General features: G+C 34.9%; 1 protein-coding gene across 7 annotated transcripts in view; it reads left to right on the forward strand.

Moving 5' to 3' along the window:
* LOC149808553 (ral GTPase-activating protein subunit alpha-1-like) overlaps nt 1-24,649 on the forward strand; it is a 274,534-nt gene that overhangs the window by 14,429 nt on the left and 235,456 nt on the right. For 6 of the 7 annotated variants that reach the window (XM_089978950.1, XM_089978978.1, XM_089978968.1 and 3 more), the window contains exons 9-15: nt 1,423-1,561; nt 1,894-2,161; nt 2,635-2,706; nt 6,603-6,734; nt 11,943-12,173; nt 13,779-13,852; nt 19,506-19,617. In XM_089978950.1, the coding sequence (XP_089835076.1) occupies nt 1,423-1,561; nt 1,894-2,161; nt 2,635-2,706; nt 6,603-6,734; nt 11,943-12,173; nt 13,779-13,852; nt 19,506-19,617 (1,028 nt within the window). The remainder of the gene's footprint in view (nt 1-1,422; nt 1,562-1,893; nt 2,162-2,634; nt 2,707-6,602; nt 6,735-11,942; nt 12,174-13,778; nt 13,853-19,505; nt 19,618-24,649) is intronic. The other variant, XM_089978996.1, reaches the window with a different exon arrangement.

Here is a 24,649-nt window from a genome sequence, read left to right on the forward strand (position 1 = left end):
AAATGTATTGCACAAAAAGTGAAGATTAGTTTGGAATATATTAAAACATTTGCCATGCATTCAGCCATTAAATACCCATATACATCATGCTTTTTGCACACAGTGTGCCACACATTTTAGTATTGGGCATGGTGGCAGAGACGATGTGAGGAAACACATTAGTACTAAAAGAAGCACATAGAGGTTGGGAAACTACATGAAGATCATTTTGTCGAGTGTTATAGTTTGTGAGATTGAAAGATTAGCATATATTGTAATTTGCTTGAGTTCAGTTTTCTGCGCATGCGCCGATGCCACTAATCGTTCACTGTTCGACTTTTCATCATCTGGATTAATACCATTTCATAATTAAGCTACACTGCAGTTAAAATGTTTTCACCTCCAAGGAAAATGATTTTTTTATATTATATAAAAATAGTGAATTGTAGATTGGAGTACACCAAAATTTGGTTTAGCATTTAGCCATCAAACATCAATGTATTTTATGCTTTTCACACATTATTATATTGCTGCAAAATTTACAAATGGGAATGTGCACAAGGGCTGGTATTGTTGCTTACATTTTAGCTGTCATACATGTACTATGTAGTAATATTATTATATATTACATATCTGACAGATAAATTGTAAGCAATGACACGAGCCCCTGTGGGTATGTGGCAGAAGGATGTGAAAAAGCACACTGCTATAGCACCCACACCAGATTTTGGTTTTGGAGCAATCTGAGCCACCTACTCAAGTCCTACACGCTACCAATGCTTAAGCATTGTTTGTGAGCTTTCTTGTAGAACATAACCTGTCTTTCTCAGTTGGAGATCAGCAAAAGTGACAGCAAAAGATTATTTCCTATTGTGAGAAAAAAAAAGACAAACTTTAAGTGCCTCCTTAGGTGCTGAAAATTTGATACAATTTTAGTCACCAAGAGTAACCAGCAGGCAAGAAGCCTAAACTGTTTTGAAAACAAATTTACCATAGTCTGATTGAGGAAATTCAAGACTGCCACAAGATGTTTTCATGACAAATAATGTAAAGTTTGTGTATATATGTATCGGTAAATTTGGCCGCAAATATAGTAGTACATGTAAATTGTGTAAATAATGTTTTAGTTTATTTTTGGGGATTTTCATATAATGCAGTACTGACCACTGAAGTGGATGGAGTTAGTGTCATGATATAATTTTTTCACTAATAGTGTTCAGAATTCACTAATGTTATCCCACTTTTCACTATTCGCGAGTCTAGAGGGTTGGCAGCTCTAGTATTGAAAGACACCCATAGTACAGCCAGATAATTGTTTAATCTTTTGTTATTTGTTGCACATTGACAAGAGTCATTTATTTATTGAAGAGAGAAAATGAAGTGATCAGTACTTTAGGAACTGAGTTTTAAAAATTTACATTTCCTATATATCTTTCTTCACAGATCTTCCTAAACCCAGATCAGCCAAAGATGTTTCCAAGTTGGATGAACCGGGTAATGTTTCAGAGTGCAGAGATTCTTTCATACGATGGGTAACAGTGTTTACTGTTTCTTCAAAGAGGCAAGAGACATCTGGAAGCAAGTAAGTGCTTTTCTGTAAACTATCTAGGATATTATGGTACATGTCATAATCTATCAATATGGCAGTTAATACTGAAAACTGGGCCAATATGTATCAGGCATTGAAGTTATAATGGCACACTGGAAATGTAATTAATTCATTGAGGGTTAGATAAATTGAACATTGAGAATACTATAGAAGGAAAAACTTTTCCACTTTTTTTGGCAGTGGTTGCTTGGTTATGACTATACAAATCATTTAAATTACTATGATGCCCCACCCCAACCCCCATTTGCATCATAATTTTTATATATGCGTAAGGTGTAGTGATTAGCTTCGTTACTGTTTGAAAGGGTATCAGCAGACTCCATGGTGGCTGAAGGGGAGGAAGAACCCAGAGAAGACAAAGATGTGCCTGACAATAAGGAGGAGATTGTGGTTGACCAAGGTCCAGGCAGTAATACCAGTACTCTGTCCACTGGCTCCCAATGTACAGAGAAAGACTCTGCCAACTCCAGCTTCTGCAGTGAAGAGCATAGCCAATCAGAGTATGATATTGTGCGAGCTGTCCTTTACTCATCCAGGGAAAATGTGAACATTGTGCATGAAGTATTTAGACAGGTAAGAGCTGTTTGGCTCAAAGAAATATTTTATATTAACTCGATTATAGAGAGGTCAAATATATTTGATCAGAAGACTATTTATTCAGATTTAATTCTAGACAGGTAAGAAATATTTGGTCAAAAGTTGTTCTTTTATTTATATTTTGCATCTGATCTTACTTTCACTGGCTATAAAGTTTTAACCAGTTGTCTTTCCACACTCATGACACCAATATGATTTAAAAGGTTCCAGTACACATTCCTGCCTGCTTTGAATTTTTTTTAAAAGTCCATAATTTGACCAAGTAGAGAGTTACATAAAACATTTGTTTCATATATCCATAGAACCTTTTTTGAAAATCAGCTTAAAGTTAAAATGTGCTGGTGTATATGTATTTTATTCTAAATAAATTCATGTTCTAGGTTAAACATTTCTATTTAATAGTATGCCAAGCATTCATCATTAGTAATAATTGTGATATCTTTTTGAAGGCCATGCTGTTTTCCTTCAATCATGCTGGTTCGATACGAAGGGTGATTGCAGTGTACAAAGATTGGTTCCAGGTATTGTATTTCATTACTTAACTTTTCACTATTTTTTCATGTTCAGAGATTGATTTATCTAATCCATACAAATGGTGTCTATATAGACTGTAAATCTTAATAACATTTTGTATTGTTTCTATTTGTTTAAGCGAATCTTGTACCTAGGATTGTTGCATCTTGAGTGTGGAATCTTGAGTTTCCAGCAGTTATTAACCAAGTGTCCAACAAATCTTGACACTGTATGCTTCTTTTTTTTTTTTTTGTCAGGAAAAACTCAAAATATCCACCTACTAATTTTGTTTAGTGTAAACTGGTCCATGTGTTGGATATAGCATTGGCTAAAGCCAGTTTAAAATAATTTTGGCAATTGAAATATTCAAGGTTTGTAGTATTATGGTTTGCAATGCAAAGTCACTGGCACCCAAAAGTGTAATGTATTTTCACAGTTGAATTCATAACAAAAGGCAGCTTATTTTGGGGAAGGAAACTTGGATAAATACACAGTATGGCATTTAATCAATTTAGTAATAAATTATTTGAGAAAGATGTAAAAAAAATCCAAAAATAAGAGTCATTGTAATAAGTGCTGGTAGATACTGAGTGACTGATGAAGCTAAATGACAGTAAAAGCCAGAAGAAAAAAAATCCATAGTGTAACACTTTTCAGGTGAACCAGATGTTTAAATATGCAAATTGTTTTTTGGTGGTGATTTTTGGGGATGACATGTACACTTAATAATTTTTTTTTAGACATATGAGATATGTCAAAGGAAATTATAATAGTGTAGTGCAGATGATAACAGTTAAGTGGTCTAAAGTACTCGCTGTTATTTATCACTGTCATCTCACCTGTCTGCATGGGTTCGAGTCTCGGGTTCGGCCAGTAGCTTCTCATAGGTCGATTGTTCTTTCTGGGGTTTTCCCTTCTTCTCCCTCCACCATTTATACTGGCTGCCATGTATAGCCTATCTTGTGTTGAAAAATGGCATTAAACCCTCCAACAACAACAAGAAGAAGTTAAGGTGTCAGAACTGTCAAGAAGACAAGATTGTTTCATTTTTTTTTACCATTACTAATGCAATAAGTAATTTTCTTTGCTCCTTTGAAAATGTGTTCCCCAAATTTGGAAGACATGGAGAAACATTGTTCCCTTCCCTGGGGATCCTAGGTTCAGTGTTGCCATTATGGATAATAAAAGCTATAATTTTGAATGTTTTGGTGCAACAAGATCATGTATGTAAATCATTTATTGTAATTATCTCATTCATATGTGGTGGTATGATATTTATCTAAATCATATGGATTAGATCAAACAGTTAACTGTTAGAGTCATTTGAACACCAAACAGGTATGACATGTCAGGTTTTCTTTAGTCCTTTCTATACACCAGCCATAAGGTGGTGGGGTATGTCAGGATGGTTACCATTCTGTTAAAGTTTGATTTCCACACAGTAACTTTACTTGTCAACCATCAACAGTGTTTAAACTTTGTGGATGGCTTGCACTTTGGTTAAGAATTTTTTTTACTGATTTCAGTCTCAAAAGCTCAATGGTCAAGGTTACTTTGATTGGAGAAGGAAAATAGCTTTGGTACAGTAATTTTAGTTTTCCTCCATGTACAGTCAGTCATTAAGCTTTGTGGATAATTTGTATTTGGGATAGGAAAGAGCCCTTTAGATTTCAGAATCAAAAGGTAAGAGGTTAAAGTCACTGACTAAATCAAGAAAAATGGTTTCCACACAATAACTCAAGATCTCTGTCATCAACAGCTACCAAATTGTGTGCATTCATTGTAGATGGGGCAAGGAAGAACTCTGTCAATTTTGGATTAAAAATAAAAAGTGATCAACGTCACTGACTGAAAGCAGAAAAATTATTTTTGCACAATAACGTGAGTTCTACATCATCAGTAATTGCTAAGCTTTGTGAATGGCTTGTAACTCGGGTAAGAAAGAACCATATTGATCCTGGGCTCCAAGGTCAAGGTCACTTTGATTAATTTAAGGTAAATGGATTCTGCACAAAAATTCATGTTGATAGATTTTGCACTGTGAATAATGAAGAACTCAATCAGTTTAGGGTAAAAGGTCAAAGATCAAGGTCCTCTGACAGAAATAAGAAACACAGTATCCTAACAATAATTAGAGATCTCCACTATCTACATTTACTAAGCTGTATGGATATCTTGCACTTGGGGTAAGGAATAACCATATTGATTTCAATTTCAAAAAGATGTCATTGTTACAGTGATCAAAAGAAGACATATTACTTCCATACAGTACTTTGAGTTCTCCATCATCTATGGTTACCAAAAATTTCTAGATGGCTTGCACTCTGGGAAGGAAGAATCCCATTGATTTTAGAGGTAAAAGGTCAGATGTCAAGGTCAGTGTCACTGAAAGAATAACAAAATGGTCTCCACTTGTTGACGTCATGCACTTGGGTTAGGGATGAAGACTATTGATTTTTGGTCAAAGGTTAAAGTCACTGACTGAAAGAAGAATAATGCTTTCTGCACAAAAGCATTAGTTCTGCATCACAGACCTTGTTTATGGCTTGTGCTTAGGGTAAGGAAGAAGCTTGCCTGTATTGGGTTAAAAGTGCAGTAGTAAACATCACTGAGTGAAAGAAGATAAAGGGATTTTGCACAAAAATTAAGCTTCATAGAGGACAAGGAAACCTTTGACCTTTGTAGATTCTTACACATAGGGTAAAGAAGAAGCCTATCAATTCCAGGATCAAAAAGGCTTGGTCAAAGTCAATCTGAAAGAATAAAAATGATTTCTGTGCAGAGACGACATTTATCTGCATTGAGGAATTTTAAACAAAGGACAAGCATGCAGTGTGATGCTCATAGTACTCTTGTTCATATATTTGTAGTTAAGCATTTCCTTTTTCAAGCATGATAACATTGGTAAAGTCTTGGAGCTTATGCATTACCCCACACTATTGCGCAGGTGTAAAGAGGTGTTGGTTCTTTGTTTCCCATAAACTAGATTGGTTTCAATTTTTTCTTATTTATTACTTGTGAGTTATGTTCAACTTTCCAATTAGATTAAAAGCTTTGGTTGGTTCGGAATTTTCAGAAGTTATTCTTTGAAAAACCAATGTAAACAAAAAGGCAATGAAAGATTATTTTACCTAAATGTTAGTAATGCAGATTTTACTTTTCATTGATTAATTATGTAGGATAATTTTGTTACCATAATCAGAAACTTCTGGGGCTCATTTTTCCTTCTGACTGGTTTACTAAATATGGCCAAAAGTGGGGTGGTGGTGCATCATACAATTTCATTGGTAGAAAACAATAGTGATTATGCTCCTAATTTAACAAGTATTAAATAGTTGATAAAGATTATGCTAAGAAAATATTCATTGCATGTTATTATATTACAAGCTTTTGCATTGAGAGCATATGTATATGGAAAGTCTGTAAGTCTAGTACAAGCAGTGAGTATGTTTATCTTAGTTTTAAAAATTGAGCACAGATATTGGTGTTTAGAGCTTAGAGGGGTTATTGGAATTTTAACTGCTTAATTAACTTCTCTTTCCTCATTGCAGACATTACTGCAGCAGTTCTCTATGATAGACTTTATTGCTTTTTTTTAAATGTTTACTTATCCTTGGTTTGTTAATAAAAAGTTAGTTGTGGTGTTTATGAAACTAATCTAGGAACTTTATAGCTGCCATTGAAATGTCAATTTCTTGTTTTAGTAATACACATAATCTGCATGCATTAGCCACCTATAATGGCCATAGTTTGTGTAATCCATGCAAGTTGCAAGTCAGATGGCATAACACCACCCAGAACAATGATGTTTTCCTTTTAATTCTCTTTGCCTCCCATCAGTATTGCATGTCTTGAGATGTTCGATGTAGATGCCATATTGTTTCTTTTTTCCCCCCTGGTGCAGCATGCCAATGAGCACCTGCCAATCTTCCTTCAAGAACCAACTGATCAAGGGTTTACTTTTGGGCATCAAGGATCTGAAGAATTTTATCACAGTCTTTCAGATATATTAGAGGAGGCATCATCAGGGTCAGAAGTATGTATTATGGAAGCAACAAATGTTTCTGATCATATTTCTCCATTGAATATATTCCCCACTCACAGGAACATTAGGAAATATACTTCATTACATCTCAGATCAAGCCCTCTTAAAACGAAAAATGTTGTCTTTCTTATCAGTGTACCATATTCAAAAAAGGACAAAATTCTTAATGTTTGCTTCCGTTATCACCAATTGGCAACCCATCAACTGGGTGTTTACCAGTTTAAGCTTTCACTGCAGTATGATCAACATCATCCCATGATACCATGGCCCCATGTGGCTGTGTGCTCTAAGGCACACACCATTATAGATCACTAACATCTCTGTCTTTGTGGGTTTGAGTCTTGGGCTTGGTGAATATAAGAGAAAACTTGCCAGTAGCTTCTCTGAGCCATTGGTTCTTCATTGGTATTTCCTTTACCAAATGTACTGGTCACCATGTACTGAAAAATAGCTTTAAACCCATAACTCAAAGACTTTCACTTTGGAAAGCTAATTGCCAGTATATTTTCTTGCAGGTACTGTATTCAGTCAGACACCTACATTACGGACTTGACAAGTTCGGATAAAGTCATTGTGTTACTGAACATATCAACCATGTTGTTTCAGATATTGGTCCAATTGTTTTTCATTTCACTTCCAAGTTTGTACAAAACATCATGATGATTTTCTCTCTGCTAGAACTGGTATCGCTGGTAATATTTCACTTTGCTGAAAAAAACCCAGCAGCAATCATGTATGGGAATAATGCCTTGAAGATCTTAGGTGGATTTGGATCTGGCTGATGCCTTTCTTCGCTCATCTTTACTGAAACCATATCATTCTTTGACTCAGTGATCAAAACCCTTTGCCATTGGAGTTTGGCAGTAGGATTGAGTATGTACAGGGGCATTGAACACAAGAACTATCCCACCCACTATCTACTATGTCTAGTAGCATTTGGGCCACATGAGGCTCAGATGTAGTGGAGAAACAAGGCAGAACACAGCAGCAGTTTTGACTATAGTATAATTTCAGGCTCCAAGAGGCCCCAAAATTTCAGAGGCAGTTTAGTAAATAATATAGGAATCAGGGTTTTACCTTCCCCAGCATTCCAACAACCATCTGTGATCTGCCTGTATGCACCAGACTCATTCATTTTCAGCAGGTTTTAATTGATCTTTTTCCATAAAATGAATGAGTGAGCCAGGTTGTTTTGAAGGGGCAACATATTTTGTTTATCCAGCCCCTTTCCCATTTCATCTACCCTTTCCATGTTGGACATCATACTGTCTGAAAATTTTGAATCCTGCTTCATGCCACTTTCTTTGGCTTGGTTTCCAAGGAACACTATGCTAGTTCTCTTCACTCCTGTTTGGTCTCAACATCAGTCCAATGTGCAGTGGCATTCAGGAAGATCACCTGCATCATCACCCTGTTCTGGACAACCTCATCAACAGTGACTGCAGTTTTATCAGATTACATTCTTTAAAAACACATTTCAGGTTCAGTTTTGTTGAAGGTCAGGGGCAGTGTTCTTTTCCTCTTTATTTCAGGTGAAGTTTCAGGTGAAATGGGAGGCCAGCTCCAGCTTGTTTAACGTGTCTTTGAATTTGAATTTTGTTGGCCACCAATCCATTCACTCATTGCAGATGGTTATACTGGCCCACTCACACTCTACATCCATTCAGTTCAGTTATTGAGTTATGATCCGAGACAAAATGAAACTATTAATTTGTGTGACAAACAATGACTCACAGCACGAATTCATCTTGAAGAGCTCCAACCAGAAGTTAAATGTGCAATTCATATGGATGTGGAGTCCACCTCTTGTTTTGATTCACAACAGTTAGCAGCAGGTGGGGCCGAGAAAGATGTCACTTAATATCAATCTTCTAGAAGTGAAGGCTATAGTAAATGCTTTTCAATTTTGAAAAGATCAGTTTTACAAATGGCTACTTGTTCTCATATTGAACAACTCAATGGTGGTGACCTAGCTCCTCAAACAAGGGGAAAAGAAATCACCTGACCAATTATGTTCTTGTCAGGGATATTCTGCATTTGTGCTACCAGCAAAAGATCATGATCCAGATCAGACTTATTCATGGCAGGCTTGATGTCGTTGAAAAGGTGTCAGACCCTTGAGACTTAGTGCATCCCATTTTTGTATTTATGTGTTCAGACTTTCCTTTAGACTTGCTTATCCTAATTTTGTGTACTTTTTCTACCTTTTTTCCCCCTCAATTTTATCTTCAAAATTTATCAATCTGAATGGGCAATAGCTAGTAATAGATGTTTTTGCAACATGTCAGAATTACAAACTGCCCATATTTGTGTCTTCAGACCCAATCCAGATGCCTAGGCTGTAGATGCACTATCAGTAATTTTTGATGGTTTTTTTGTGGTCTGCTGTTTCTGGTACAGAGAATAATACAGAAATTGTTGGGCTAAATGTGCTATGATATTCTGATTGCCCTTTTTGGTTGACAAGTCTTGGATGAATGATCTGCTCAGTTTAGCATTTGATATACCTGTGATAATTCCAGCAGGGCCCAACCTTCTAAAATGGTCACAATCACAGATGCTTCACCCATGCTCAATCAGGCTACACTTTGATACCAGGCTTTTGTCAGGAGAGCCTTGTGTAGAAAGGACTTCAAATCTTTAGTTGTGGAGACACCTCACAAGCTAGAGACCCTTAGCTTTAAAGTCTTACAAGGGAAAGTGGTGAGTTTTCAGGTGCAAAGTCAACAGCATCCTCCCTTTGTGCCATAAACCAACAGTTGACTAACTTTAATATTTGGCTGATTGAGAGGGAAAAGATCACTCCTGTCACTCTCAAAAGCTGCTGCTCTGTGATCTCTGAAAATCACTGAAGAAACTTTGACAGAGCTTATGGAAGAGAAGCTGAGCATAACAACCAGAATAAAATACTTTTCCAACTTTTTCCAACTGGCTCAGCTAGCTATGTATATGCTCCTTCAAACGGTAGAATGTGAAAGTGGGTTCTCAGCACAGGAAAATGTTCATACACAGGTAAGGAGCAGATATTAACCAGAAACAATGAACAGATTAATGCCTATACAACTAGAGGTGACATCTTTTAAAGATTTTGGTTTCAGTAGAGCTCTAACAGTGGATTAGGAAAAAAGAGATGAATATTGAAGTGGTAGATAAAAATTGGACTATGGCTATTTTCTCCCCCATCTCCTTTTTCTTCTACTCCCCCTTCTTCTTTTGGTGACAGAGGGGGGCTCCCCCATTAGATACAATTCTGGCAACATCTCTTCATGTCTCATTTCAGATCAGTTTGAGCCTATTGGCAGCTCTTCTCTGAAGCTGCTGTCCTATAAAATGTTTTGTACTTATAGGGTGAGTCAGTTGTGTGCCCTCTTGATGGATCTAAACTATCGTCATTTCAGATTGAATGGTTCCATGGTCTTAATGATCAAACTTAGCTTTGTGGCAAAGAATAGGTTACCATCAGTGTGCAGTCAGAGAGTGGGCATCCACTCCCACTCCTCACTTGATAGGTTGAGAGAAGCTGCAATGCAAGACCACTGATGTGCTCTCAAGTACTACTTGAAATGTTCAGAGAAAAGTCAATGTATCTGTATTTTGGAGAAGGTCAGGAAAGAGGATATAACAATTCATACCATGGCATCATTGCTGATGTCGGTAATACACTGGCATACTCTGGGATCTCAGCATATATATTCCTGATGAAGATTTCAGCTTGTGTTTGAACAAAATGTTTCATTCTGATACAGTAGAAGCAGTAGGCTGGCATGCATTCAACCCACTTGAGTTTTTAACTCTAAAAATCTAAACAGCAATGAAAATTCAATCAAGTGGCCAAGGTCCCTGAGGTCTAGATACCAACTAGTCCCAGTTGTCATTGCACAATCTTACCAGGGTCATGGGTTTAGCACTTTCACTGGAATTGCTTGGACTTTTCTTGGGAAGGAAATCTTTTCTTTTCATCTTGTCTGCATATTGTTGTCACAGATTACAAGACCATTGATTGTGTTGTCCTCATGTTATGAGGCTGGTTTATTCTTCCTGTTGGGAATCCAGCCATTCTTCCCTTGAAGGAAGGATTCCTGCAGTAGAGGTTGGATGCTCATGCATTTTCTTCCGCTGTAAACTATACTAGTGCTAATCTGATCAGGAAATGCATTCATTGGAGAAAATTAATATTTTAGTAAATTCTGTTTCTCTGAAAATACTTATTCAATCATGTAACTGTTAACCCTCCCACACCTCACAAATGTAGAAATTCTCTGTAATGTGTAGCTAAGCTTAAACTGGTAAACATCTGGTAACATGGCAGCCACCATTTGGTGGTAAGTGGAGGTAATGGCTAGCAGTTTCTTCCCTTTGTATTGTACATTGGAAAGACAATTTTCTTGGTCTTTCTGAAGGGCTGGATTTGAGAGGTAGCAAAATGTCTTTCCTAATGATGTGATTGGGTAAGTATTCTCAGATAAACGTAATTTACTAAAAAAATTTATTCCCTCTTAAGTTTCTTTTATCCCAAAATATTTGCTTTATTCTTTTTGAAGATTCCAAAACCTTGTGCTGTTTGGACTGTGTATCTTGACATATTTAGAGGGAATTAGAGGTATTTTTGCAAAAAGTGTAAACAGAGGGAAGAATATTGACTAAAAAAGTCATGTTGTTTGGTTAGTTTATTTTTGACATAATCTCCATAGTCAGTTTATTTTGGAAATGGTCTCATTAATCAGTTTATTGTCTCAGTATTCAGTAGCTTATTAATAAAGATTTGATGAAAAGTGAAGTTTAATGATGTCCGCAGAAAAGTGCAGGATTGTCACCAGTTTGCAGTTTGCAAAATGCAGCGCTGAACTATGAGAATTATTATTTTTCCACTGATAATTCATTATTGAATTAGATAAATATGTGTATTGTATGGGCCCACTTATGCATGGCTTCTAAAAATGATATATCCTAAGATTTATGTTTGCAAACCATCATGCATGCAGGGATATATATTCATAATGCACATTATTAAATGCAAGTTTTAAAATATGTTTATTCATTTATATGAATTGGGCTATTTTTGTTTGCAGTAAAAGCATGTAAATTTAGCATGATTTGGTTGCGCTTCCTTGGAAATTGTTTGGCATTGTTTTTACAGAGTTATTTCAACTGTTTTAAGAATCCTTACGTTAATTACATAATTTTCTTTGCTATTATTAGGAGTCATCTCCTTCCTCATTACCCCTGCAGTTGTCTCGAGACTCTGGTGAACTTAAGCACTGGCTGCGCAATGCATCCTACCTGGGGGCAGTACAAGATCTGGCTGATGGGGGAGATATAAGTCAGTTTGATATGCGGGCTGGGCTTCAGAGAATGCTGCAAGTCTTTATTACCAATGCTGCAAACATCTTTCTTCTCACTGTAGATGATGACTTTATGATGCAGGAACAGGTAGTCGCCTTTTTGAAATCTTTCAAAAAAAGATAAACAAAATGTGGCATGCTCAGGCAATGTAGATTTATTACAGGAAGAATGTGTTAAAGAACTATTGATTAAACTATTATTCTGACCATATAGCATTTTCAGCTTGGGCACTGGAGAGATCTACCCAGCCACAGGTTGAAGAAAAAAATATTTAAAATATAGTATGCTTTCTGCTTGGCAAGTACCAAACAGTTTTTTGTTTCATCCAAAATACATGACTACCCAGCTGTTTTGTAAATATTTTTTATTGAGTAAAAAAATTAATAAAGGATATTTATGCCCCCACCACATATTTGTTAGGCATGCATGTATGTATATATGATTTGCAAGACTTGATTAAATTTTAATGCCACCAAAGCAAATTTTTGTCCTTTTTAAACTCTGCCGTTTTCTAGTTTGGGGAGTGTGGATGAACACATGGATGGAGTAAACTTTCATTTCCTATTTTTGTGCGTGGAGGTAAACACTTTGGTGGCACAGTTGAGCTAAATCCACTTAACATAGACAAATGTAAATCTTTATGCATCTTTGCATACATATTTACATGTCCTGATTAGATTTTAATGCCACTAAAGTGATTTGTACATTTTTACAAATAAAACTTAAACTGGGACTCTTTAATAGTAAAAAAATCCTTATTAGTACAATTGTACAAAAAATACGATTAATACAGAGACTGGTATTTGGTAGGAATGTTTGCATAAATATGTAGATGACCTGATTAGATTTTCATGGTAATGAAACAAGTGTTTAACAAACAAAATTAAGTCATTTTTTTTATAGGTATATAATTTTCATTTGTTGCTTGACAGAATTTAAAACCACTGTTTTGTAAAACAAATTTCTTTTTATGAATTTACGCTTAATTGCAAAGGTAATATTTTTATTATGTAAATGAAAATGAATTGCATGTATAAGTTGAATGGTCAGCATTTCCACATATTACCTATCTGCCTATGTTTCTCAAAAAATACTTAAAACCATCTCAACCTCCTCACAAGTGAGCTTCCTTGTTGATGTAATTAATGCTCAACTTAAAAAGCAGTGCCACTGGTGGTGTCAAGAGAGGTAACTGACAAGAGTTACTGCCCTTAGTCTATGATGTCGACAGGTAAGATGATTTTTGTCATTAGGTAGCATTTTAGTTCCTGACAATGATGTGATCAAGTAAATATTCTCAGAGAAACATTTTTATGCTAGTCTAGACATGTTATCATTTGCATGCAACCATGTCTAAGTAACCAATGCAACCAATTGTGGTTTTATGGGCCATTTACTGCACCATTGTTTGTTAATGTCCATTAAAAAGTCTTGTTGTATTGTTGAAAGGCAACTCAGAAGAGCCAAACATACTCTGTAATTTTAATAAACTATTTTTTTGCAGGTATGGTCATTTTATATATACCTTGACATTCAAAATATTGCCTGTCGTGGGTTTTTTTATGTGTGCAAATGAAGAAAAACAAACCACAGTTGAGGGTCCTGTTTGCATTAGACTTGGTTGTATTGTGCCATTAAATGTTGCATTTTGGGTAGCTGTCACTATTTAGGTGTATTGTGGCTAATTTTCAGGTGGATATTTGCAAGCGAGTGCTGAATATCTATAGGTATATGGTGATGAAAATTCCTATGGAACAGAAAACATGGTAAGTTTTCCTACAAATAAGTGTGCAATAACTGTTAAAGAAAAGAGAGAATTTAAGCTGATGCCTATAACAAACAGCTTGCAAAAAATCATTGCAATAATAACCAGAAGATACCTTTTCAGCCTCATGAAATGACTCTATAGAAATTCTTAATCTGTATTACAGCTGTTAATATATATTTATTTTTAAATTGGTTCATAACTTGACTGCTGTCACTGAACACTATTCAGTATCAATGGACATGTTTAGGGCTGTTGTAGACATTGAGATGGAGTTGTCAGATAGTAAGGCAAAACAATAATGGCAACTAAATGCTCAACTATCACAAAAAGTAGATTATTTGAAAATATAAAGAACACAATGTACATGTGAATTCATTCATTTTCATGGATATCAATTTTCATGGTTTTGCAGAAAATGACATTTCAGTCGCACTAAAAAAGAATTATCTTTAAGAGTTCTCTTGTTTCCAAAGAAAGATGATTGTTCCACAAATAGTTAAATTCTTGATTTACAGCAACTACTCCACAAAAATCCAGACAAATTGGCACTCCATGAATAATAGTGAATTCATAGTAATTGCATACACCTACTTATTGATTGTGATGGAAAAGTGGACCATTGGGAAATACAAAAAGTGTAATTTTCAGTATTTGCACTTTATATGGCAGCAGTGTGCAACAGGTTTTCATGCAAAACTCCTGTGTGCTCATGCATTTGCTTGTATGTAGAAATGCATTGACTTTGAAATGGACATGCATTTGCTTGTATGTAGAAATGCATTGACTTTGAAATGGACAAGCATTTGCTTGTATGTAGAAATGCATTGACTTTGAAAGGGACAAGCATTTGCTTGTATGTAGAAATGCATTGACTTTGAAATGGACAAGCATTTGCTTGTATGTAGAAATGCATTGACTTTGAAAGGGACAAGCATTTGCTTGTATGTAGAAATGCATTGACTTTGAAATGGACAAGCATTTGCTTGTATGTAGAAATGCATTGACTTTGAAATGGACAAGCATTTGCTTGTGTGTAGAAATGCATTGACTTTGAAATGGACAAGCATTTGCTTGTATGTAGAAATGCATTGACTTTGAAATGGACAAGCATTTGCTTGTATGTAGAAATGCATTGACTTTGAAATGGACAAGCATTTGCTTGTATGTAGAAATGCATTGACTTTGAAATGGACAAGCATTTGCTTGTATGTAGAAATGCATTGACTTTGAAATGGACAAGCATTTGCTTGTATGTAGAAATGCATTGACTTTGAAATGGACAAGCATTTGCTTGTATGTAGAAATGCATTGACTTTGAAAGGGACAAGCAGCCTCTTGCAAAAAGTTCAAATGGTCAGCAGAGAAATACAAAAAGGAATATTAGACTTGGATATAAACTAAAAGCAGGGAAGGCAACAGTCAACAAGGGTATGTTTATTGGACATTATGAGAATTATGTCAGCTTGAGAGATCTAGCAAGAAGCCATGCACTTAATTAGGTTTGGAACTTCACTTTCTGAAACTGAATTGGAGTTCACTAAGGTATGTGTGTACTCTACTAACTTTTTAGTTTTACATAATATTGTCTTCACTGCATAAGATTACATCATTGAAAAAAATGCATATTTTCTAATTTGAAAATAGCAGTACATGATATTATGTTATACCTTACTTAAAATTAGTTTAACTGAAGGAGAGATGTCAACTGTATTACTGAGAAGGTCCTGTTGGGGTTGGTATGTCAGTATTTGCTTCATGGGTAACATTGGATGACCTTATAATCACAGTCAAGTTTTAGACTTCTGTTTTTGCATTCATGTTAGTCCCAAAACATTTACAGATTTTAGAAATGTCTTGAAAAATGCATGATGCGCGTGAGGAAGCTAGAGATAATTTCATGTAGCTTTAAAGTTTTAATTTAATCTACCAGATGCAAAATAAAAGATAATTCCACCTGCTGTTCACGTGTGCCTGCTCATTTGAAAGCTGCAGCAAGCTACTTGACAAACATTGCAGTGCTATCGGGATGGAGTGTTCTTCCTGACAGTTTATAGGAGAATTCTCTACTTTCCAAATCGACACCTAGCCAGCTCCACAAAACAAGAGCTTTTAATAAATGTGGATATGTAAAGACTGAAAATATCAAAGGTTGGAAATAATCAGGTTGGATATTTTGCAATCAATACCAATCTGAGGAATGGCATAGATTACATGTATCCAAGCAAGCATTGAGCAGAAAAATCACAAAATCGTATTGTGTGCATGTTGATCTTTCATTCTAAAATGTGCTGAGACATGGTATTCAGTTTGTGCATTTACATTTGAAACTCACCCCCATCTCTGACATGACTGTTGAAATGTTTAAATTTATTGTAAATCTCAGCTTGCAATGCACTTTTAATTGATGCTTTTATTTTGCCATTGAGTAATGTATTGATTACTTCATATTATTATTTTTTTTCTTTACATTTACAGTAAGGGTACTTATTAATCCACAAAGATATAATTTACCACACATTTGAATATTCACTTATTTATGCTTAATGCAATGTGTGATATACATCATTAAAAAATAGTTAAATACACTATATTCAGTCTACATTGGTGCTTGGGTCCACTCTATGGAAAGTTAATATACTGTATATACTCGTGTATAAGCCAAATAATTTAGGACATAATAAAGGCCTGGAAGAAGGTGGTCAGCTTATCTGTGGGCCAAGGTCCAAACTTGAAAGTTTGTAAGATTTTTTTGTTGACTACCATAATGGCTGTAAATCCTAAGATGTATGTGCATATAAAAAATATATTCTTGGTGAACACTTACGAAACTGTTAAAAGCTACTAAGATTGCTTATGTTATTATTTTGCATGTGCATACTTTCTGACTTTTTTCCAAACACTAAATTAAGTTAAGGTAAATAAAGATTTCATAATTCATGGGCCAGTTCGAGTTTAAGAGGGAAACCAGCCTGTACTATAATGTACAGCACTTAACACGGTGCAAACTGAGCTTAGTGTCACTTTAATCCTTATTTATTCCCAAACATATTAGATGTATTGCTTTATTAATTGCTTTGAACAAATTGCATTCTTCCAGATAACATTTCAGCTTGTCGGTAATAGCCGTTTCATTTACAAGTTACTCTTTTTTAATGATATAAGCAATGCTACATATTGAGGTAATCTTTATGAAAAGGTACACATGTTCAATTGTGCAAGGCAAATAACCAGCGTAATTGCTACATGTTCCTGAAAGAATGGTAATAATAAAGGCTAAACATTTTAATATAGATCAACTGAGATCATCATCAATCTATTTTACTTTTTTGTTTTTAGTGAGCAGAATCATAATTTTCCACACAATGGAAAGACATGTTTTGGCATCTCCTTTGTTTATAAGTGGTGGATTTGTCTTTTGTTTTCCAATAGAAAAACTGGCCAGTTAATCATTAAAACCCTGAAACTGGCTTGGCTTGGGAGGGAATTTTGACTGGCAACTATACCAGTACTTTGATGTATAATTGCCTTTCATTCCAAACTATTATCACCATTACCATAGTTTTGTAGAACAGGATGTTAGGTAGGGATATAATTCAATCAGCAGAATGTACTTCATTAAGCACATGTTCAGAACTACAGTGTACATGTGGTGGTGTCATTATGTAAATAGGCTCACTAGCCTAAATGCAAGTGTTGAATCAAACCCTATTGTTGTTCACTGTTGATATACAGGGATCACATTTTAATGAGTTAGGTATTTAAAATTTCAAGGCAAATTAAAAATGTAATTACTGGTGCACTGATATAAAAAGTCTAATGCAATAACTCATGAACAAACACTAATTGAGTGCAAAGGGACAGGTAGTGTTACAACCTGTGAATGCTGAATTCGGTTTATATGCGGGTCATGCACTTTTTAATGTTTACATCTGTTCAGTTTGTGGGGGGGGTCGGCATATACATGAACGGGTTGATACGCAAGTATATACGGTACGTTTTAAAGTGATGTGTGTCATTTTTGTTGCTAAACACAAAACAACCAAATAAAAGTGAATTGATACAACTGTGCATCATATCAATACACATATACACCTGAAGCTTTTGACATTTTTAGAAGGTTTGTTATTGATAGATTGGTACCATTTCATATGTTTCAACATACTGGTTGTATTTCCAGTATGCTCATTGCATTATGTGTAACTGAGATTGCCAATAGACCTAGACTTCCCAATTGTTCTTAAAGCATTATCATCCTTGACAAGATAACCAAAATACTTTAAATTATGTGATCTCCTAGTCATCAGTGGGTCTAAGTTAACCTTTTGACCAAATCAAGTGGCTGCATTTGATAGATACAGGACTTGTCTTCATCACCAAACTGTTGTTTTTCATTGCTTGAATGCATTACAAGCATAATATTGGTAACTAGAAATAATCAGGGACAATTAGTTCTATCACTGATTCCACAGGAGCCCGTCTAGCACACAAGGCAGTAGTGTGTATCATATGTGATAAAAACAGAAGAAATGTGCAGTTCTGCCATGCAAGCAAATCTTACTTAGAATGAGTCGGAGTGGGAGGTTATAGCTTGTCTCTCAACCACAGCTCATTCACACTGTCCTTCTGGAAAGAACTGCTGAAATCATGCTTTTCATGAAGTCTTATTTTAAAGAATAAAAAGGCATGCAACTAATTGCAAGTTGAGATTAAAGTAACTATTATATAGTTAGGATTGTTTTATACTGATTCTTCACGTTTTGTATCAGTATTTGTATTGAAGTTGCAAATTGATTGATTCATCTATACTTTATTTCATCCCTACCGCCTAATAAGCCTACATTGCCTTAATTGATGTATTGTTTCTAAATGATTGTCAGAGAAAATAGCAGACAACTGCATGGTTGGTAGTGAGTTGCTTGACTGTGCTTCAGTGGGTTAAGCACATAAGCATAAATGGCAGTTTTCAGTTTGTCAGTTTTTCACAAGAGTGATCTGAATGTAACATGTCAGCTGCTTTCTTCAGCTGACATTGCATTAAAGGTAACTGAGCTATTTTCATATGTGCCATAAATGAATATAATAAAGTGAATTGAAATATATACCAACATTTTACTCAGTTCCACTGAACAGTTTTAAAGGTAATTTACAACATTTGCTTAAATAGTTTTGGGTACTAAAGTCACCATCATGGATATTGTTTTAATGTCACTAAGCTGCACATGTCTATCACTGATGCACTGGGCTACTGATTCACTGTTTTAATTTTGGAAGTTCAAAATATTGCTCAGACTAACAAAACTATATACTAAATAAAGATTAAGATGAATTCAGATTATGGAGATAAACGAGGAACCAGTTTACAAATCAGACAGATTTGTGCAATCTATTCAGAGAACCTACTGCTTTTCAATGCAGCAAGATAACTTTGATTGTATTTTGTAAAGTCTACATTTTTTCCAAGATTCTCTTGAGATATTGCCTAGAAGTATACTTTTTGCTTTAAAATTAAATTATATTCAAATTAAATCCATACCTTCTAACATCTATAAAAGCTACAAGTTACTTTGACCTGACTGTCACCTTATTTCATGCATGTCGCTATTTTTTTCATATTGCTGTCTTCTATTACCCTGTGTTGTGTGTTATTTCAGGGAACAGATGTTGTTAGTGCTGCTTAGCATCACTTCTGGTGTTTTAAGTGACCAGACTCTATTGTTTAAAGCCAAGTCTCTTGGAGGACGCCTAGCTCAGGCAATATTTCAGGTATGGATTCTTGGCTTTTCCCCTGACATTTTAGTTAGTAAACATACAAGCAGCTTGTAACTGCTAAGGGGTCCAATTTAGCAGTAATATTTATAATAGTATTGTATATGCCTTTAGAAATAGGAGAAACATGCTTATCTAAAATTGCACATTAAAAATCTTGAAATGGATCTTGAAAGTCAAGTATTGTGGGGTGATTGAACCATCAAAATTTGTGATGGAGCCGTGAAATGACTAAGATGGTATGGGGCATCATTGGCTAAGGTGTAGTTGGGCTAAGGAAGGATGTAGGAGAAAAATAGAGGTGACAAGAAACTTGGTCCTACTACAGCTTTTTAACCTTAATAGAACTGTAGATAAAATGCAGCTTAAGTGGTTACAGCGTCCACCTCGGTTGTGGGAGGTCGTGGGTTCAAACCCTGGTTGAGGATATAAATAGCTGCATCGCTTTGCACTCAGCATTAAGAGGTTAGCATTAGAACTGGTTGTCCTGGTGTCATGATAACGGGACTGGGTGGGACATGATACCACTCTGTGGCATGATGCCCCAGTGCTAGACATCACTATAAACTGCCACACTGCTGACATCGTTGCGATATGACTCAAATTGTTAAAGCTACATTTAAAATCCAAAAACGTACATGAACATGGATCCAGCACAGAATAGACGAAACCATGATACATGTATTGTCTTTTCCTTTACACATGAATTACTGAGTTTCTGTTCAGAGTTCACCGAACATGCACCCAATATGAATGGCTTTGATTTAAGGAAAGATTACTTGTTATGAATGCATTAAAAAAATGCAATAAATTAGAAATTGAAATTCCTTGTTTAAAGAATGTCTGAAAGGTCAGATTTGTTTATCATGTATCAATCCAGACGTAGGTCAGCCTTGTAGTTAGTAGTGCTCAAAGAGTTTTTGGAAGACGAGTCAAAATGATATTTATTGGTTAAGCACCCTTTTCTGTGATGGGCATCAAAGGCAGTTGCATATGAAGGTTTTGGATCTGATTGTAACTTGCCGTTTTTTACTATTTATTTTTAGAATCATTTTACAATGATTTTATGTGTATATATAATTAGTGTTGTATTTTTAAATCACCTTTACTTCATTGCACTGTCTTTGTCGGACACTGGACATAAAAAATTTGCATTTACAGCATTGTCACCATGGTCTTAGTAAACCACTTTGCTCAAGTTGCTTAATGTATCATCAGAAGTTCATTCCATTTGCTGGTGGACTGTATGAAGGATGAGAAGAATCTTAAGACCATTTCTGTTGGATAGTATAATTTTGATTTATTCTAATTTGGGCACATTTCTGCAATAAATCATAGCACGTTAACAAAATACCTTGTGAAGATGTAAATTTACTTCTCTACTGAGGCTGGATTTTCAAACATCTTTAAAAAAATGTAGCATGTTAGTAGAATTCCAGTTTGTAATATTTGTAATATGTTGACATAACTTTCATAAAACACTATTTACGGCTTGGAGGGATATTGTTCTTTAAAGCCTTTCTTCCTAAGAATAGTGTTGTTTCTAATAATAAGACACTTTCTGTATTTAGCTGTTTTGGCCTTTTCACCACAAAATTTGACATAAATAGACATAACTCAGATAACTTCATCAAAGGTAATTGGCTAAAAGTTTTTCATAAAAGTATTTTATGAAGTTTGTAAGCAATTCATTGTTAAGAGATCAAGAGAAAAAAAACCTAGGAATTTAGATGGCTGAGAAAATGTGCATTAAAGGGATTGTTTTTTGCTGATGATTATTTAAAGGAACATTATTATGAATATCTTGAAAGTAATGTTAATCCCTTTGATTCAATTTAATGTGGTAGTATTACTGGAACCCTTGATATCATCAACCGGTGAAAAGAGCTACATGTACCATGTTTGTGACTCTATGATACATCCCTTCTTTAATTTCAGAACTGTGGTAGATGCAAAAGCAAGTTTTTACTTATCAATCACTCAATTCAACTTCAGGAATCCTGTTAAGTGGAAGAATTAGTCATTGTCTTCTGCACTGCACATCATATACAAACGATTCTGTTTTCAAAATAGGTAAACTATGAGGCAAACACATTATTGCTGAAATATGATTGGCTCAAAGGATTATACTTATTGTCACATGAACTCTGACTTGTCTCAGCTGTAAATATTCATGAAAATAGCACGTTTCGGAGCCCGTAACTTCAGTTTGGTAGAACTTAGAAAAGTTGGTGATGGCTTGATGAATAGAAAAGTATCTCAGGAGTAAAACAAGCCATATAGTATGGTTGTGTGCCTTTAAAGATGGAAATAGCACAAGGAAATCGAGGTTAATGGGTGGAATGAAGTATTTGGAAATAACTTACCTTCTCTCATATATATTATGATAGAGAGGGTCCTGTGTCAGAACGGGTCTGTGTGACTTTTTTACCCTTCAGATTAGGTTTCATCTGTGCTGAGTTTCGTCTAGTCTGACTGCAGATTTAAAACAGCGATTATAATACTTGCCATTTTTGAGAAAATAAATAATTTTTCTATCGATATAACTTAGTTTAAATTTCCTAGGCCCGCTGGTAAGCTATCTTATGGTGGAGGCAGATTCCAAATTTTTTATATGTAACTGCTCTGAACCGGCTTTCAATCCTAAATGTCTAAATGTGAAAAATGGGGTTGGAATATTCAGAGGAAACCCAGATTAGAAAAATTTTGAATCTCTGAGCAGAACTTCGGTTCAAAACTATTACACAGTGACATGCAGCTTGAAGTATTGGTTTCAGATCTTAAATGGAATGCAGGAGAAATGGGAAATTGTTGTCCTTTTTATTATATATTAATAAATGATGATAACCCATGTTTCAATACAGGTTTGGGGACTAGTTTATTGAATAACAAGAAGACCGGTTGATTTTATAGAAATTTCAGTCCTTGTTTATACAGCAGTATACAAGTTAGAAGGTCTTTTGTCAAAATTTAAATCAACCCTTTTGTAAATGTCTTTAAATGATGGAATTTTTAACCAAATCATCTTAAGGAGTTTAGGTTGGTTGAAAAATCTTGTTTAAGATTTTGTTGGCACTCATAAATTCAGGATTAAACTTTTTTCGTTGCAAGATAAGATTCAATTACTCTGCATTTACTGGGGGGTTTTCATACTGTGATAAGAAATGTTTACTTTGTATAACATGCACATATATTGCTCTGGAATTCTTTAGAAATAAAAATTTGAAAGGAAACAAAATAATTTATGCTCATTATGTTGTTTCCACTGAGCAACATAATGCAGGTCAGCAAAGTTAAGTTAGAATTTGTATTCAGTACATTGAAATGGCTTTAAATGCCAATTTATAGTAGTATAGTCAGATTTGTTTCATGTGACTCATTTTGTGGTTTTGTACATGATCATCTTTTCTGATAGAAATGTTTGGAGAGTCTTGAAAGACAAACATCTTCAGATTTGGAAAATGCATGTTTTGTAATTCATTATGTTCTTTAATTCCATTTGGTAATGGTCATATATTAACCGTGAAAAAAATTATTTCATCCTGGAAAAGACCTGGAAATTTAAATTTAGAAAGTGTGGGAACCATGTAAATAGTAAACAATAAAGGCTGAAAAAGTCGCACTATAGCCTTAAGTTAAGAATTTGCCAGGGGCCAATTTATGAAACTGGACTCTGCCACATATACCTGGTTTTAAATAGTATTTACTTTTGCTAGCCATGATGTAAGATGTCATCCATACTCTTATGTCACATGTTTAGGCTCAAATAAACAGTAACACAAGAAAGAGTGAAAACAACAAGCTTTAAAAAATACAATAATTTATTTTACTGGAGAAATTCTGTAAAAATAAAAAAAAAAATACGAACTTATGGTTTTATAGAATCTAATCCAAAATAGTCCAAGAATTATTCAAGAAAAATTTTTGTGAAGTCCTAATAACAAAATTTTATACTGATTTCAAGTTCAAATCCCAACGAAGAATCCAAGATGGAAGACGATGACGTATGCTGCAATCTCTAGTGTGGAATTCTACAGTTCCTTGTAGAAACAAGAATTGTCACTCTGCTTTCTGATAGCTGAATAAATTTTTATTAAAAAGTGTCCTTTTCGAACAATTTTACATGAGCACACATATTTTCCAGAAAAATAACAGAATTAATCCTTTTGAATCCAAGTAATTTGAAATAACTCCAAACAGCACAACACGCAACTTCTAGTGTAAGAAAAAGCCCAGCTGCAACTGAGATAAATTCTCCAAAACAGAGGTTATATTGTATTCTAAACGTGAACAAGGGGTCACGTGATCATCTTCTCAAGGATTTATAGAAACTAAATACTTGTCAAAGAATATAATATTTCTTGGAGATATTTGAACTTTTCCATTAAAATACAAACAAAAATACAGATGAAATACAATGGTAACTTGTCATTTTACTTTTATTTCCACTTTTACATACAAATGTGTTAAACTTATGCATGTGCCTTGATGCTAATCCTAACGTTTAGACATCCACCATCATTTTTCATATAGGGTTTGTGTGTCTGTTGTGTATATTTGTTAAAATGCTTCAGTTTTTATTTTTTTAATTTAAAAATATGCATTTTAATTTTAATATTTGTTCCACTGCTCCAGTGGCCTAGTGGTTAGAACATCACCCTCAGATGCAGAAGGTCATAGGTTCAATCCCCGGCCAAGTCATACCAAAGGCTTAAAAAATGGTACTAACAGCTGCCTTGTTTGGCACTCAGCATTAAGAGGATAGTGTTAGGATTGGTGTCAGGATAATGTGACTGGGTGTGACATCATGCTACATGTCTGCGGCACTATGCCCCAGTGCTTGACATCACTATAAACCGCCACACTGTAGACATCGTAGCGATATGACTGAAAAATTGTCAATTCTATGTTAAAAATCCAACTCAGACACACACATGCAATTTAAAAACTGCAGTTTTTATTTTTTGATTTTCTTAAACAATTCAGCACTGAGTGGTCTTGTGCTGCAAAACAATATAGCACTTTAAGG

The sequence above is a fragment of the Sinohyriopsis cumingii genome, chromosome 1, assembly GCF_028554795.1.
Source record: "Sinohyriopsis cumingii isolate HCF-2022 chromosome 1, ASM2855479v2, whole genome shotgun sequence".
NCBI classification, from domain to species: Eukaryota; Metazoa; Mollusca; class Bivalvia; order Unionida; family Unionidae; genus Sinohyriopsis; species Sinohyriopsis cumingii.